The sequence below is a fragment of the Trametes versicolor genome, assembly GCF_000271585.1.
Source record: "Trametes versicolor FP-101664 SS1 unplaced genomic scaffold TRAVEscaffold_2, whole genome shotgun sequence".
Taxonomy (NCBI): Eukaryota; Fungi; Basidiomycota; class Agaricomycetes; order Polyporales; family Polyporaceae; genus Trametes; species Trametes versicolor.
In genome coordinates, this window is record NW_007360322.1 from 367,662 (window position 1) to 382,838 (window position 15,177).

The window sequence follows — 15,177 nt, forward strand, 5'->3', positions numbered from 1 at the left end:
GGCGGAGCCAGCCATCGGAGCTTGGAGCTGTGGCGCAGGGCTTTTGTTCACTAGTCAATGGTACTGAATGTGGCCGCGAGCGTTTTGGTCTCCAATAGACCCCGGAAGGAATGTTGACGCACCTGCCATCTAACTTACTATGTGGAATATAAAGCGAGCGTGCTAATATAATATGACAGACACTCCCGTCTAACCCGTTTCTGTTTGGGCCTGGTACGTTTACGCAGACCCAGGATTAATTCTTAGGCTCTTGGGGGCACTAAGGTGATATTGATTTTTAGAAGACGGCCGGGTCTCCGTCACAGTTTCCGTGTTCAAGCCTGCACAGGGTGCGTCAACATCTAATCAAGTTGATTTGACGGAGGTTAAGCGAACCTTAGATATGACACGGACGGCAAGTTTAAGAACTACGCACGAACGAGTACCAGAGGTGAAGCGGTTCCGGAGAAAGCTGAAGTGGTGGCAGGAGGTGGCGTAACAACTGAGCACGCTTCTTTACCTTTTACAGATATTTTCTGGGTAATCCGGGTGGCGGGCGGTACCGGCGACCCTTTTTTCCGCCAATCACGTTCCAAAACGATAGTACATCTTTGCAAAGTTCTGATTTCTCATCCCGCCGCGACAACGCACCGCTTCCTTCTTCCCATACATATGCACACATACCCCCGAGCTGCACAGCAAGGCGCGATGGGTTTGAATCTCATGAACGGAAAGCTACCCGTCACGGCAAGCCTGCGTCATCCAGTTGACGCGTCCAATCGACGCGTCATTTATGACCGGAGGGACTCTCCGAGCCCCAATTTGATGAACCACAGATCAGCACTCGACCCATCCAATGCCACCACATGCACAGCAACCTCATCCCAAGGATTCCCAACCAGCTTGGTGATATCCCAAAGCCCCGTGTCCCATTGCCGTGCGTACGACTTCATCCGGCATCCTCTATTTCCCGCCCACCGTGTGGCAATATGCCCCCGATGCACTTTAATTGCATGCCCTCGATCAGCACTGATGCTATATTGGTATCCAGGTAGTCTTATGAATCGAGTGCTGCGCTCACCGCTCACTTATCCATTCAGCGAAGAGTCGGGAGGCATATCTTGACCAACTACATGCCGGACATAACGTGCCGCCGCTTCTTTGCTGAGTCTTACCTCGACAGGTTATAAATGTAGATCAAGAACGACATCCACCCCCCAGCCTTCCATTCACTTGCAGTTATGCTTCTCCTGAGTCTCCTGACGTATTCGTCTATGGTGTTCGCTATTGCCCGAACAGGTGCACCGACGGTCCCCTTGGACATGGCCACCGTCATTGGCAAAACGAATGGAACGGTGACCAGCTACTACGGCATCCCGTACGCACAGCCTCCGTATGTTCTCCATTCAGTGACGTCCTCTTTTTCGTTTAACTGAATCATCGCAGTATCAACGACCTCCGGCTCCGGCTCCCCAAGCCCGTGATCACATACAATGGGACCATCAACGCGACGGTCCCGGCCACTCAATGCATACAGGGTTCGGCGGCACCACGCAGCGACCTGCCTGCGGATATCCTGCAAGACCTACTTGCGTACGGCGCTACAATTCCCCTGACAGCAGTCGATGTACCTCAGAGCGAAGATTGTATGACTCGGATGCTCGTCCAGTCCCCTAAGACTCATTACTTGAACAGGTCTGTCTGTCACCGTACAGATTCCGGCTGGCACCAAGCCCGGAGCGAAACTGCCTGTACTCGCAGTAGGTCGTTTCTCAAATGGCTCATCCGTGGCGCTCACAAACCTCGATTCGACCTACAGTATATCTATGGAGGCGGTTTCACCTCTGGGTCTACGGCGGGGTGCGTGTATACGCTGCCTGGTACTACGCTTGACCTGCTCACACATCCACAAATTCAGGAGTCCAGGGGACGTGCTAGTCCAAAGGTCAGTCGAACTAGGACAGCCGCTCGTCTTCGTGAGCATCAACTACCGGTATGCCTCCCCCGTCTTCTCAGTTTCAGCCAGCTAACTCACAATTTTCCGTGATAGGCTTGGTCGTGAGTCCTCATTTTCCTGTGTATCACTGCTTCCGACTAACTATGTCAAGCCTTCGCATTCTTGGGAGGTAAGGAAATCAAGGAAGCCGGCATCGGCAACCTTGGACTCCACGATCGTAAGAACATGCATCATTCACCTGCCCGGCATCGTTGACTTTACTTTCTCCAGAACGTCTCGCGTTGCGGTGGATCAAAAAGCACATCGCCACCTTCGGCGGCGACCCCAAGAAAGTCACCATGTCAGAATACCCCTTGGCACCCTCACGTCGTCCGCACATACTAAAACTGCCCCAGTAACGGCCCGAGCGCGGGCGCCATCTCCGTCGGGCTGCACATGGTCACCAACGGCGGGAACAACGAAGGCCTCTTCCGCGCTGGGATCATGCACGCCGGCGGCCCTCTCCCCACGGGCGACATCGAGATCCTGCAGCCGTTCTATGACACGGTCGTCGCGCACGCGAACTGCACGGGCGCCGCGGATACGCTCGAGTGCTTGCGCCAGGTCCCGGCGGCTACGCTGCAGGAGGCGGGTGCGGCGGTGCCGAACCTCTTTGATTACCCGGTGAGCGTGCACTTGTCTAGCGGGGTGCGGTAGAATGGCGAACTCATACATTAGGGTGGGTTTGGTAGGGACTTGCTGAGGCCTGGGCTCCGCGCGCGGACGGTGTCTTCATCGGGGCGCCTCCGCAACACCTTGTGCTCGCGGGAAGCGTGGCCAACATCCCTTTCATCACCGGTAAGTGACTTTATAGTTCGCGGGTCCGAGGACTAGTGTTGATCCGTTTCGCAGGGGACGCTCTCGACGAAGGCACGGTTTTCTCCACGGGCAGCTTCAACGTGACGTACGTGCCGCCCTCGCGCCTCCCACTCGCAGCACGTTCTCGCCCTGATACCGCCGTGCCACCAGCACCGAAGACGAGTTCCGCACCTTCGTCCAACAGGAATTCTTCCCCAACACGCCGGCCGACGTCCTCGCGCCCCTCTTCGACCTGTACCCCAATGTCGCCTCGGAGGGATCCCCGTTCGAGACAGGGGATGCGAACGAGCTCTACCCTGAGTTCAAACGTATGGCGGCGCTCCAGGGCGATATAATCTTTCAGGCGCCGAGGCGGTTCCTTTTGGACCAGCGGTCCCTGAAACAGCCCGCATGGACGTACAGTACGTTTGCGCGCCTGATCATTCATCGTTTCCTTATACTTACGCGTCCATCTCACAGCCAGCAAGCGCGGCGCAGTGCAGGGTCTCGGATGCGTAAGTACACACCCCTTCTGCATCGCACGGGATGAGTCTCTAATTGAGTGCGCATTGTCCAGCCGCACGGGACAGACGCGGTCCAGGCGCTCGTCGAGGGCAACGACCTCGCGGACTACGTGATCCAGTTCACGGCGACGCTCGACCCGAACGGTGGTGCGTCGAACCGCACTATCCCGTGGCCACGCTACGACCCGGGCGCGCGCAGCATGCTTGTGCTGCTCGAGGGCGACACGCCACTCGGAATCGTGCCGGACACCGCAAGGTTGGAGGCGATGGCGGGGTTGACGGCGCTGACCGTGGCGTACCCGATTTAAGGTTGGGATGTACTAGCTGTGCGCGCCAGGGTCACGTTGGGACATGTTAATATCCTGGTCATAGGGACCTGCAATGTTCAATTACGCTCAGGCTCTCTCGATCCTTGCGCGGTGAGCAACGACTTGGTACGTGGCGATAGATGACTGGCATGGACCCGCTCTGTGTTTCCCTGAGATGGCCTTTGTTGACTTGGTACAGCGTAAGCCCTAGCCCATATGTATGACGACTTGAAATAAGTAGTCCAAACGCGAACGAGCTGTTTCAAGTTCGAGAGATTCTGACGTTTATTCCTTTTTATAGACATTTATCGGGTAAATCTGACTCCGGTCCGTACAAAGGCCGTTTATTTCCGCTGAACGTGTCCTGAAACGGTGCATCTTTACAGATATCTCATCTTAAGTACGCCTCGTACGCCTCAACGGAATGACCCAAACTTTCCGCGACGCGTAGCATGACATTCCAGATCACGGCTTGCTCTCTTCAGCTCGTACATAGTTCACAGGAGGATCTGTGCATAGCGCTAGCCCACGGGAAGAAATAGGGCCACTACGTGGGACGAGAGGGCCCCTTGCCGGTGAGCCCCAATTTGTTGAAGCATAGACGTGTATTTTGCGTAACTGTATGGTGTGTCTCGGTATTTTCACCGGCTGGTACGTGCATAGTCGAATCTCCCTTCGTTTGCTCATCATATCTGTAGTACCCTTGGCTCTGTGCTGCTGAAGCGATCCTCTCTTGCTGGAACCGGGTCTCGTACTTCCCCGCATTCGATGCCGGCAATGTCATGTTCTAATTCTTCAAGCAGGTCGTCGTCTTCTGGTTGTTGCAATGCGTGGGGAACACGCTCGACGTGGGTATTCACGCAACGCTCTATGCGTCACGTGCTATAATCACATTGGCATAGTACGACCACAGCAACAGCAAGGTTTGCTCCGCCCTGATCACCTCCATGTACGTGGACATCCTTGAAACCTCCGGTGCTCTACTCTGTATGACTAAATTCACCGGCCTCCGCGACCCCGCCACTTCCGATCCCGAGAACTCGACGACCACGTACTGTGTTGCTGCGTTCTCCATCTCCCAAGGCACACTCATGCGTACCTCCCCCGTCACAGCCTTCGCCGAGTCCGCCACCGTTATCTCCGAACGTGGCCAATCCGGCACCATCGTCATGTTTGCCGATACCGTTTCGTCGATTCTCTTCATACCCTTCTTCGCATCGATCCCGCCCTCACTGGGGCGACCAGTGGTGCTCTCGCTATAGCCGATTCGTTGTTTGTCAGGAAGTTGAGTATCAACCGCTAGATTCTCATAGGTTCCGTTGTTGACAACGTTGACAGCGTTCGTGAAACTAAATGGGACTAAGTCAGTGACGGCGTCCCCGCGTCCTTAACCATTGTTCACCCCTCTCTCGTACAATCTCGCGTACGGTACCATCGACAGTGTACTCTCGTGCGTCCTCACGAACGGCACGACGTGGCTTTTTAAGCGGCAAGATCAGCGATATGGTGCCTTGATTCGTTGTCCCGCATGGTGTTGGTGTCCTGGCCTGAAATTTAGTAGTCTGTCGTCCTTTGATCCTGTGCAGCGCTGACGAAGCTTTGCGCTTTACAGGGGAAAGGCTCAACTCCCATCAACTCATTGACGGACTAGTACTTACCGCTGCAGCCCCGTCACTCGCCGTCAATAACCGAGCACAGCCACACGAAGGCGAGCATGACCGAGTAAGTACGACATGCGCGTCACCAGCCGATAAGTATGTGTTTTTGGCGGCGCACCCACACGTCCGCTCTCTCTATTCAAGCCTCGCCATTCCCCCGTTGGAGTCAGCTTTTTTTTGCGTACCACCACATATCGAAAGCCGCCCGCACGGCAGTTTACATTCATCACGCACGGGATTAGTACATAGTCTCCGATTGGAGTTTGAAGTGTACGCACACTACTTACCGTAGGGGGACTTTTGGTGCGCCCATTGTCATGAAACGTGTGGTGCTATTGATTTCATAGTTCTTATCATCTGCACTTTTTCTTTTCCGTTCCCAGCAGCCTAAGGATGCGCGCTCCGCCGGTCCCACGAAGCAAGCGGGTGGCAGGTGCGTTACTCAATTGTACAGGGCTCGACTTTCGAAGCTCCCCGTCGGCTAGACAGTACTTGGCGTCTCCCGGTGTTGGCATTGACGTGATCAATGGTGATACGGCCATATTTGGCTTTCTCTCTCCATCCGCTGAGGCGATAGTCGGGTGACTCTCTAACTCTCGTCCTTACCTATCTCGTCACTTTGCCCACTGGCGCACACAAAGCGTCCTTACCTATCTATGCATGTGGCTCCTCACCACCAGCCGAGCACAGCTCCAATGGTTCGCTCATCCGCCAGCCAAGTACGCCGTCCTCTCGCACGTGTGGGGGACTGAGGAGCAGTCGTTCGGGGAGGTCCAGGAGATTGAACGAAAGTGCAGGGCGGACGAGAACCCGCGCAACTTTGTATCGGACAAGATCCGCTGCTGCTGCATGTGGGCGGAGGCGCACGGGTTCACGTTTATCTGGGTGGACACTTGCTGCATCGACAAGACGAGCAGTGCTGAGCTGTCGGAGGCGATTAACTCGATGTTCGCGTGGTACGCCGCAGCAACAGTCTGCTACGTCTTCCTCTGTGACGTGTCCGATGGCGAACCCCCGTCCGCCCCGAACTCGACCTTCCGCAAAAGCAAGTGGTTCACGCGCGGGTGGACACTGCAAGAGCTCATCGCCCCCAAAGTCGTCATCTTCCTCTCGCGGACATGGTTCCCTATCGCGTCCAAACGCTCCATATCGCCGTTGCTCGAGGATATTACCGGGATCGACGCCGCGGTGCTCATGGGCAACATGTCTCTCAGCGAAGTGAGCGTGGCGCGCCGCATGTCCTGGGCATCGGCAAGGCGGACAACCAGGGTGGAGGATGAGGCGTACTGCTTGATGGGCATTTTCGGCGTGCACCTCTCCACGATCTATGGCGAAGGGAAGGAGGCATTCCTCCGGCTCCAGGAGGAGATCATGCGACGCATCCCAGACACGACCTTGTTCGCGTGGGGGCCGCGCGCTGATCCTGTCGAGACGCTGCTAGGCTACCGCTCCGTTTTCCCGACGTCGCGCGGCACCGATTACGCGGATCGGTCCTCTCTCCTTGCATCGGGACCTGCGGCGTTCAAGGATTGTTCTGACCTCGTCAAGCTACCGGAGAAGTTCTTCGCCGCGGCATATGACGTCACACCTCGCAATACGTCCTTCACTGTATCAAGCCACGGCATCCAAGCCACTTGTCCCGTCATACGTTTCTCTGGAGGATGCGCCCTTTTGTTGTTGCCTTGCGCCAAGGCGCAGGGCGACCAACTATCGTTTGTGGGGGTCATCCTGCGCTTCCAAGGGGAGGGAAGCCCCTGGGCTGTCGGAACCCGTGCACTGGTAGAGGAGGTTACTCTCGAGCAGCGTGAAGCGAGGTAAGCGGCCTGATTTTCAATGTCTGGCGTAGATATATATAATTGACATGCTTGCACGGCCGATCGCTACAGTAACTCTGCTAGCCTCATCGAACAATTACTAGCGCGGAAATTGACAGCCAAGACCCGCCAAGACCACTTCGACGTGCGATGTGTTCTCCTTCCTATGGGATTCGACTTCGGGACATGTCTTCAACGACCCCTCAAGCGGCCGTCACGGTCTCAGCCCCTCGCACCTGTATGGGAGCAAAGCTATGTCGCATACCGGCTGGAACACGTCATTTCGAAAGACCCCAGACCAAGTAGCCCCATAGGATTGCAGCGCACGGCGTCCCTATCGCTATATTACAAACTGTTCTTCCCTTCGTGGGTGATCGCTCGGCTCGAGCTCCGCGGCTTCATGGTGCCGGCCCTCGCCGTTGACCCCGCTCCTGGCTTCAATGTAGGGGAACGACTCAGTATCCCCTTCTTTGACTGGCGGAAGAAGGAGCAGATGCGCATGGAGCTCCGGACGGATATCCGAATACATGCCTCCTCGGGCACCCGTATGGCGGCTCTGTGGTGTACAATCCTGCTGCCTACCGACACCAACAGATCTCTAGACGCACAGGTCAGTTGCAGTGCTACAACCTGTTTCTCCTGTGTACTGATCGGGGCTTAGATGTGCGCTCTCCATGGGGGAAACGGGAGCATGGGGGACAGGGGCATGCAGAAAAGTGGCACGGCGGGTGAAGGCGGCTTGCCAGACAACGGTCCGGAATCCGCGAACGGGGGCGCCATCGAGATCGAAGCAGGGTTCGTGGATCTTTGGGAGCATTCAGGGTGCAAGGGGTGCAAGGAGTTCTCCAGCGGGCGTTGGCGTCTTCTCCTTACTTTCACGCGCTTGTGTGACGACGTTGGCCAGGAGGATGCCGATGTAAAGAACGTGTATCTTGTCGATATTGACCTGAGCAACGTGGACGTGTAAGAAGGGCTTGTATATGTGTAATATTGGCGATGCTGTATGTACTTTGATGGTCGTGTAGCACCTGCGTAGCAATATCTCTCGGTACCTCAGTCTAGCCCATTTTGTATTGTCAAATCTGTCATTACTCAGTACGCCGGTTTCTGCACCATGGGACTGTTTCTCGCGTTGCAGCCTGTATTAATGGTAAACATGGCGCATTTTGGGATGCAGGTAGCATGCAAACCCCGGACTTTACGCAAATGTGAGGAGTTTAGATCAAAGTTCTGGATCTCGTGAGGAGTCGATAGTAGAGGTCTGGGAGAGGATCATGATTGCAATACTTAAACTTTACACCACAACGCCGGCTGGAGCGTTGACAGATGACCGGTATCGACGTCACGTATTGTTGCTTTATTATGGCTCTGTCGTAAACCTATCGGAGATGCGAGAGTGAACGGAGCGGCGCGATAGGGCGAGAGAGTCACGGTCCCCGGAGGCGAAGGACAGGAGAGCCTCGAAGTCTGGACTAGCAGTTTAGCACAGCATATTACAAATAGAGCCAGATTAAGGTGGGGTCACATTTGGACTTGATGGCGTACTTCAAGACTACTTACTAAATTTCCGGGAAGGTCCACAGGGACCTCCTGTGCTCAATCATTTCCCCTTGGTATTGGTGCAAGCTTGGAATCGACCACTTTCCACGGGGTGGCCGTCGATATTGATCGTGATTGTTCGCATGGACCCGCTCTAATCATTGTCCTGGCGCGAGCTTACTCCCGCCGGTCCTATGGCTCTGCGTTTGGCGTGGGCCATGGCGCATGAGCCTGCAGGTCCGCTTGGACCATCCGGAACCAGTACGTCACATCCCAAGCGCAGCCTGTCCAGGAGTATATAAATTTGCCTGCTCGAACTTCCAACAGGCATCGCACTCCTACACTCACCTCATCCCCCGCTTCCTGAGTCTTACCCTCATCATCTTCAACCTTTCGCGCTCAACCCTCCGCATCCTCCACCATGGGCACGGCCCATCGACACCAACCCCCACCCTCGGCCTCGCCGTCGTATGACAGACAAACCTCTCAATGCACGCTAGCCCCCTGGGCCACTGCTGCAGACCTCTGCACGAACCCGACCCACAGCGTCAATCCACCAAGTGAAATCGAAAGCAACAGACACCCTACAGACGCGTTCAACTCCCCCCAATCCCCGGGGGCAGCCGTACGCAGCCGCCCCTGGACACACTTGATCTCCAACCCCCACCTTTCCGTACGCTCTCCTGGTCATGCCTCTCGGAGCGTGCGCGTTTATGTACGCCTTGCAACACGCCGCGTACACCACTCGCGGTCCAAGCCGCTATCCCTGGCCACACGCCGCCTAAGCCACTCGCGGTCCAAGCCGCTACCCATGGCGATCGCCGCGGTACGGTGTGTGGCGCAGGGCGGTAGACATTCCAACACCGGTGCCTTACTAGGATTGGCGCTGTCAGGTATGTGTGTTTACCTGCGCGGAGACCCCGAGTGAGTCGCTGACCTCCCTATTCTACTCTACAGGAGCGCGCTTGAGGGCCGACCGTTGCACAGTCAGGGCCTCTCGTGCACTCTAAGCCGAGGCATCCGCTCACCGAGTACGTCCTTTCGAGCCTGCTCATCGCGCTAGAAGTGGAGCTTAACTTCGCTATAGCACAAGAGGACCCTGCATCACTACTGCTCACGCCTCCCAGGCATCCGGCGACGTCTTCCCGCACTCCGGCTCATTTCATCCAGCAGACTTCGACATTGACATCGGCACACTCTCGAATATCGACGTCCATGGGATCCACGCGCCTTGCAGGGGCCGCTGGAACTCGCGCGAGTACTCAGCTCAATGCCTCCCCCGCCTCCTGGTCCCTGGGATTCTGTCACGGTAAAAATGCGACACCTTCTCTTACTATTTAAATAGACGTGATTTAATCGAAAGAACATATATTCTTCGTACATATTAGTCGAAACCTATATAGTGTGCGATGTTGTTGAACCCGTCAACCTCTGCAGCACTGTCAGCCGACTCTGCGAGTCCCAGAGGTCCAGAAGAGATGACAGTTTCGGTAGCCCAACCATATGAATTAGAATCTTTCTGCTTAGGACCGTACTGCAAGTACTGCCACCACGGCTCTTCTGTAGTACCTCATGTAAAGTCTTGGGGACCTGGTGATGCAACAGCAAAGATAGCTCAAACACGCTCAGTATTGCTGACTTCTGCTCGGCTTTGGCTCGAAGTAGGCAGAATCCACGCTCGAATCGGTGGAAATTCCGGCGGCGCGGCAAGAGAACGAGCATAGGCTTGAACCGAAGAGAGTACCGATAGGTATGAGATTAGTAACCCAGCTACTATACAAAGTCCGGGAGCAAAGGATGGGAGCAGAACCGACGCCAGAATCAACCCAGATATCTCCATATAAAGTAGAAGCAGATAAATGTGAACACCGCGCCCGCAAAGAAGATGTACATATCCTGCGTACTGCACGTCACGGTCAGCATCACTATCAGGTGGACACGAAATACGGCAGACTGACCTCCGCCGCTCGATCCAGCCAATGACGTCCCTACTGAGGCCAAGGGTATTTGCGGCATCGAGCAGCCGCCGCTGCGTGCCCTTCAGCACGTTCCGCTGGTCGACAAGGTCGTCCAGCACCGCCCGGCCCTGCGCGATAAACTCATCGAGGCGCGTGTCTGTGTTCTGGATGAATGAGTGCTCGCGCAGCGCGTGGTGTTCGCGCGAGGTGCCGTTCATGTTCAAGGGTGTGGACCCGCGGAAGGGCGACTCGGATATTTCTTCGGGCACTGGTTGTGGCCCTCCCGTCGCGTATCGTCGCCGCGTGTCTCCAGGGGCGGGTGTGAGGGGTGTTGTTGATGAGGATGCGCCAGACAGGAGCTCGGCTCGCGTCGCTGCTTCGTGCTGCAAGATGTTCTGGTAAGTCCAAGATGGAGACTGCGACATTGTGTGCACTTACCTCTGACTTCACGCGCTCAAACTGTGCCCGTAGTTCTGCGTAGTCTGTGCGGAACTTTTGGACGCGCCTGCGGTCAAAACATAGGTGTCAGCGATTGCCCAAAGTACGCGCACTGTACGTAAAGTGCATATGTATGCAAGGGTACTTGCGCGGGTGCGTTGGCACGAGCGCAGGGACACGGTCGAGTGAATGGGCAGTAACGCACATTACAGCCTTCTCCTGCTTCGCCTTAATGATTTCGCGCTTGGCCATGGAGTCGTAATCTTCGATAGTCCTATGCATCGCACTCAGCGACGCAGAGATCTGCCCTGTCACAGCAACAAAGAGGCCCGGGTGTCAACACCACTCCTTTCCGCCCAGCGACCGCGCGCACGCCGACAGACCTAGCAGCGACGCCGACTTCTCGCCATTCCGGAGGCGTTCGAGGTCGGCCTGGATCGAGTTCGTCTGGCGCACGCCTTGCGTGTACAGCGAGTTCATGGCTGAGTTAAATAGCAAGCAGACAGAGGGAGGGTATATGGAAGCGGAGAGCGGAGGTGGTGGCAGGAGAGTGCAGACGTGTAGCGGTGAGCGTGTCCTGTCGCCGGTCGCGCAGCCCGCGCACAGCCGGGCGCTTATCCTCCTTGCTCCCGGCCATTTGCATCATCTCCAGGTCATGAATCTGCAGACGGCTTGTTGCGCGAGGATATTCTTTTGCACTATAAAGACGTATGGACGAGCCTGATGAACACGCACCAGCCGCGCGCGGCGTCGTACAGCTCCCGGCGGGGTCCACTTGTGTAGCGGACGCGGACGAGGAGGTACGTCGCGACTGTGTCTCTTCTTTCAAGAGCTCTGTGACCAGATGTTATTCATATCCCCGGAGGATATCTGGAGGTGACGTTCAAATGCGTAGAGAAACGCTACCATCCCTTCTTGATTGAATTTTCCTGGATGGGTTTTACGACGGGGATGCGGGGTTGGTTTCCTACGCCCGATCGCACTGTTTCGTCTTGATGTTCAAGTGCTCTCTTAGGCCTGGACGAGTTACGTGGCGACAAACAGAAGTGCGTCGTGGCTTCTGAGGGCTTTATATCTTTTCCACCCAGGTTTTAGCCCAGGTAAAGCTATGTAGTTTCTAGGGGCTTCAATCTCGTAGCCTCCGCGCATGGAGGATGTACACGATGTTCCGATGACAAAGTACACCTCACCCCCTCACCGAGCACCTTCGCTGATATGCTGCACGTTCTAGGTCTTCCTCCTCTACACCGGTCTCGCCGCGCGCACCGCCGCGGACGGGTCCTCCGGGTTTCGCGGGCTCGGGCATATCGACTCCCACGAAGATACGCTCACGGTCACCTTGAATCTGGGGGTCCCTGAGAATGCAGATGCGCCCGAAGATACGGCCAGGGCGGGAAAGCGGAAGGCGCGGGGGTCGCAGACCAAGAAAGCGCGAAGCAAGAAAGACGCGGCGGAACGTACGATCGAGGTCGAGATCGTGCAGGACAAAACCGCCTTGAGGAGTCGCAAAGGCGATACTGGGAGTGTCTTATGGCACGCAAGGTAGGCATTGTGGTCGTGTGCTCACCGACTGTCTTCGATGTGCAGATGTGCGAAGTTTGACGCTGTGATATGATAGTGTGGATTTCGCACAGACGGTTCTGCGACAGCTCTACAACAGCGATACCGAATCTCTGTTCGTACCCGAACTGCTCAAGCAAGCGCATGTCGTGGAGTTAGGGTACGTGATTCATAACATGCACCGAACGGTGGGTTCTCATCTGGAGCAGGGCCGGCACAGGCCTCCTCGCAGTGGTGTTGTCTCCATTCACACATCACTACACCGTCACCGACATCGATGCTCTGGTGCCGCTTATCCGGAAGAACATCGCACGAAACCTCCCGCACCCACCGACATCTCCCTGGTCGAAGGGAGCACGCTTACCACCCAGCGCCACCGAGCCCAACGTGACTGCGGCCGCTCTGGACTGGGTAGAGATACGCAACGCGACACCCGCCCTGAGACAAAAGCTCGCGCCGGACGAAGCAGCAGACCTCGTCCTCGTGGTCGACTGCATCTACCACCCGTCGCTCATACCACCCTTGCTGTCTACGATCGACCACCTCGCGGTGCCCGGGAAGACCGGAGTGCTAGTGGTGGTGGAGCTACGCGCGGAAGATGTGGTGAGAGAGTTCTTACAAGGTTGGCTGTCACTATCGCCGGCAGGCGAGTGGGAGATATGGAGCATCGGCGGACTTGTGGACGGCCCATACGCTGTCTGGGTGGGGTGGAGATGCGCCAGCTCCGGAACCTAGATAGGATATGCGCGACATGCCCGAATATTACATCTTCGTGATCGGGGACTTCAAGCGGGAAGACAGCGTGAGCGGGCGGGCCGTGCACAGATGATACGGGGTCGAGAAAGCAAGATGCACAGGGTACTATCGCTTGCCCTTGGCAGGGCCCTTCCGTCTGGAAGCCTTCCCACCTGCTAGTTCCGCCTTTTCTGTCCTCCGCTTGCGCTCCTTCATGCGGTCGGATTTCCGTGCCGCTATCGTCTGGTACTTGATATCCTTGGGTTTGGACTTCGTTTTCGGTTTTGCCTTGTAGTTCTCTGGCCGCGCTTTCGACTTCGGCGCTGCAGCAGGTCGTGGTTTTGATCGAGGTAGCGCGACCGGTGCTTCAGGAACGCCGTCCGAAGCAGCGTTGGCGTCTGGTGTGGGTTTCTCACCGTGGATGAGGCTGTCGGGATCAAACTCTTCGACCACGGTGACTGTCGCCAGCTGCTCTTCGTCCTCGTATTCTTCTAGCTCCTCCGACGCCTTTCTCTTCCCTTTTGACGTGCTGGCGTCGGCTATGCCGTCCCAGTCACTATCGCTCTCGTCCTCTGTTCGAAAGTCAGTAAGTTACCCAACAGTATAGGACGAATGAGACGCACCAACGATGCCGCCATAAGCTCGCTCCGTCTCCTCCGCGTTCTTAATAGCACGTTCGGCAAGATTCCGGCGGTGCTACAGACGGATGTGATGCGGTGAGCTCGGGCTTGACGGGAGACAGGACACTAAGAGACACACCTCCCGCCGAGCCTCTAGCCGTTCCTGCTTCTCGCGCTCTATCGCCTTGGCCTTCGCGTCCTCCTTCTTTTGGAGTTTCCGCTTGTGGAAGCCGGTCAAGAATTCCCTGTGACGAGCGCGTGAGTCTTCGAGGCTGCAGATGTATGGTCGAAGTGTGCGTACCTGCGCGCGGTATCATCGAACACGACCTCCTTAATCTGCTCTCTTTTCGCCCTTTTCTTGGCCGCAATGATGGTGTGGGACTTCGTGAGCGTGGTCAGATTAGAGGGAGCCATGTGAGCGTAGCAGGCACTCGAGTGAAGACTGAGTGCAGATGGTGGCGGCGAGTAGGGACTTTACAGGCGCCCGGAGTGGGCGCCTTGCGAAAAGTATCGCCGCCACGTGTTTCAGCTAGCGCCCAGTTGTGTGTCCATCTCTCCGCAGCAATTCCGCAGCCAAGTTCGTTCTTTCTTTCCGTCCAACCCCCTCAGGCACCATCTCGGACAGCGCGCCCTCCATCCGTCCTCAATCTCAATGCTGTCGTGCAATGTCTGGCATGGGAAGCAGGGAACATATCGGAATACACCCATCTACAAATCTGGGCGGGCGCAGTAGCTCACGTACGCACAGTCCACATGCTACACTGAGGGAACATGCACACGGTCGGACGCTGTCTTCACAGGCGTGGCCCCTTGGCTTCTTCCATTCTCAGCTCTGCCCCTTGCATGCGCCGTCGGGCTCTTCCAATCGCGCCGTGTTGATCATGTCAGCGGCGGCCACACCGTCGCGCTCCGTTCAACCGGCCAGAATGAATTGCGAACCAGCTCCATTACGCGTTACCTTCACACTGATAGACTTGCGGCCTTAAATGATCGTCGCGGAATTGTTATCGTAAGGTGAGTATTTCATGGCACCCCTCCGCAAGGTCTGCGTGTTGACACTTGGAGTCCAGCTCGGTCCGCAGGGAGCATGCGGTGGCATTCGTCGAACGCGCTCAACGTCATGCTCACCATGTCGTGTGCTCGGCGTGCTAGACGGCGTTCCTGACAGCACAAGCTGTCTAAGGACTCTTTTGCACATGTCTGCTTCTTATCTCGTGCCGCAATAAGAAGGTGACCCGGCATCTGGGACA

At 56.3% G+C, this 15,177-nt stretch overlaps 6 protein-coding genes across 6 annotated transcripts; 4 read left to right on the forward strand and 2 right to left on the reverse strand.

Moving 5' to 3' along the window:
• Nucleotides 1-1,253: 1,253 nt before the first annotated feature.
• TRAVEDRAFT_55952 (carotenoid ester lipase precursor) lies at nt 1,254-3,626 on the forward strand (the record flags this gene model as incomplete). The annotated part of the gene is made up of 14 exons (XM_008035760.1): nt 1,254-1,372; nt 1,426-1,625; nt 1,675-1,739; nt 1,799-1,839; nt 1,898-1,972; nt 2,030-2,034; nt 2,088-2,153; nt 2,207-2,276; nt 2,332-2,599; nt 2,668-2,773; nt 2,828-2,879; nt 2,945-3,195; nt 3,254-3,288; nt 3,351-3,626. The coding sequence occupies 14 exons, from the start codon at nt 1,254-1,256 to the stop codon at nt 3,603-3,605; spliced, it is 1,608 nt and encodes a 535-aa protein (XP_008033951.1). The 3' UTR covers nt 3,606-3,626.
• Nucleotides 3,627-4,227: 601 nt separating this feature from the next.
• TRAVEDRAFT_42860 (uncharacterized protein) lies at nt 4,228-4,867 on the forward strand (the record flags this gene model as incomplete). Its single annotated transcript, XM_008035519.1, has 4 exons — nt 4,228-4,256; nt 4,329-4,356; nt 4,409-4,453; nt 4,508-4,867. 4 exons carry the CDS (start codon nt 4,228-4,230, stop codon nt 4,865-4,867), a joined length of 462 nt encoding a protein of 153 aa, XP_008033710.1.
• A 1,056-nt stretch (nt 4,868-5,923) lies between these two features.
• Nucleotides 5,924-8,140, forward strand: TRAVEDRAFT_160385 (HET-domain-containing protein; the record flags this gene model as incomplete). The annotated part of the gene is made up of 3 exons (XM_008035872.1): nt 5,924-7,077; nt 7,150-7,687; nt 7,739-8,140. 3 exons carry the CDS (start codon nt 5,924-5,926, stop codon nt 8,042-8,044), a joined length of 1,998 nt encoding a protein of 665 aa, XP_008034063.1. The 3' UTR covers nt 8,045-8,140.
• Nucleotides 8,141-10,351: 2,211 nt separating this feature from the next.
• TRAVEDRAFT_68910 (golgi SNAP receptor complex member bos1) lies at nt 10,352-11,492 on the reverse strand (the record flags this gene model as incomplete). The annotated part of the gene is made up of 5 exons (XM_008035873.1): nt 10,352-10,519; nt 10,575-10,957; nt 11,013-11,079; nt 11,218-11,320; nt 11,396-11,492. 5 exons carry the CDS (start codon nt 11,490-11,492, stop codon nt 10,438-10,440), a joined length of 732 nt encoding a protein of 243 aa, XP_008034064.1. The 3' UTR covers nt 10,352-10,437.
• A 145-nt stretch (nt 11,493-11,637) lies between these two features.
• TRAVEDRAFT_160389 (uncharacterized protein) lies at nt 11,638-14,386 on the forward strand. Its single transcript, XM_008035874.1, has 7 exons — nt 11,638-11,812; nt 12,244-12,554; nt 12,631-12,732; nt 12,782-13,879; nt 13,931-14,003; nt 14,067-14,172; nt 14,229-14,386. Exons 1-4 carry the CDS (start codon nt 11,723-11,725, stop codon nt 13,305-13,307), a joined length of 1,029 nt encoding a protein of 342 aa, XP_008034065.1. The 5' UTR covers nt 11,638-11,722; the 3' UTR covers nt 13,308-13,879; nt 13,931-14,003; nt 14,067-14,172; nt 14,229-14,386.
• TRAVEDRAFT_33953 (uncharacterized protein) lies at nt 13,434-14,341 on the reverse strand (the record flags this gene model as incomplete). The annotated part of the gene is made up of 4 exons (XM_008035438.1): nt 13,434-13,879; nt 13,931-14,003; nt 14,067-14,172; nt 14,229-14,341. The coding sequence occupies 4 exons, from the start codon at nt 14,339-14,341 to the stop codon at nt 13,434-13,436; spliced, it is 738 nt and encodes a 245-aa protein (XP_008033629.1).
• Nucleotides 14,387-15,177: the final 791 nt, after the last annotated feature.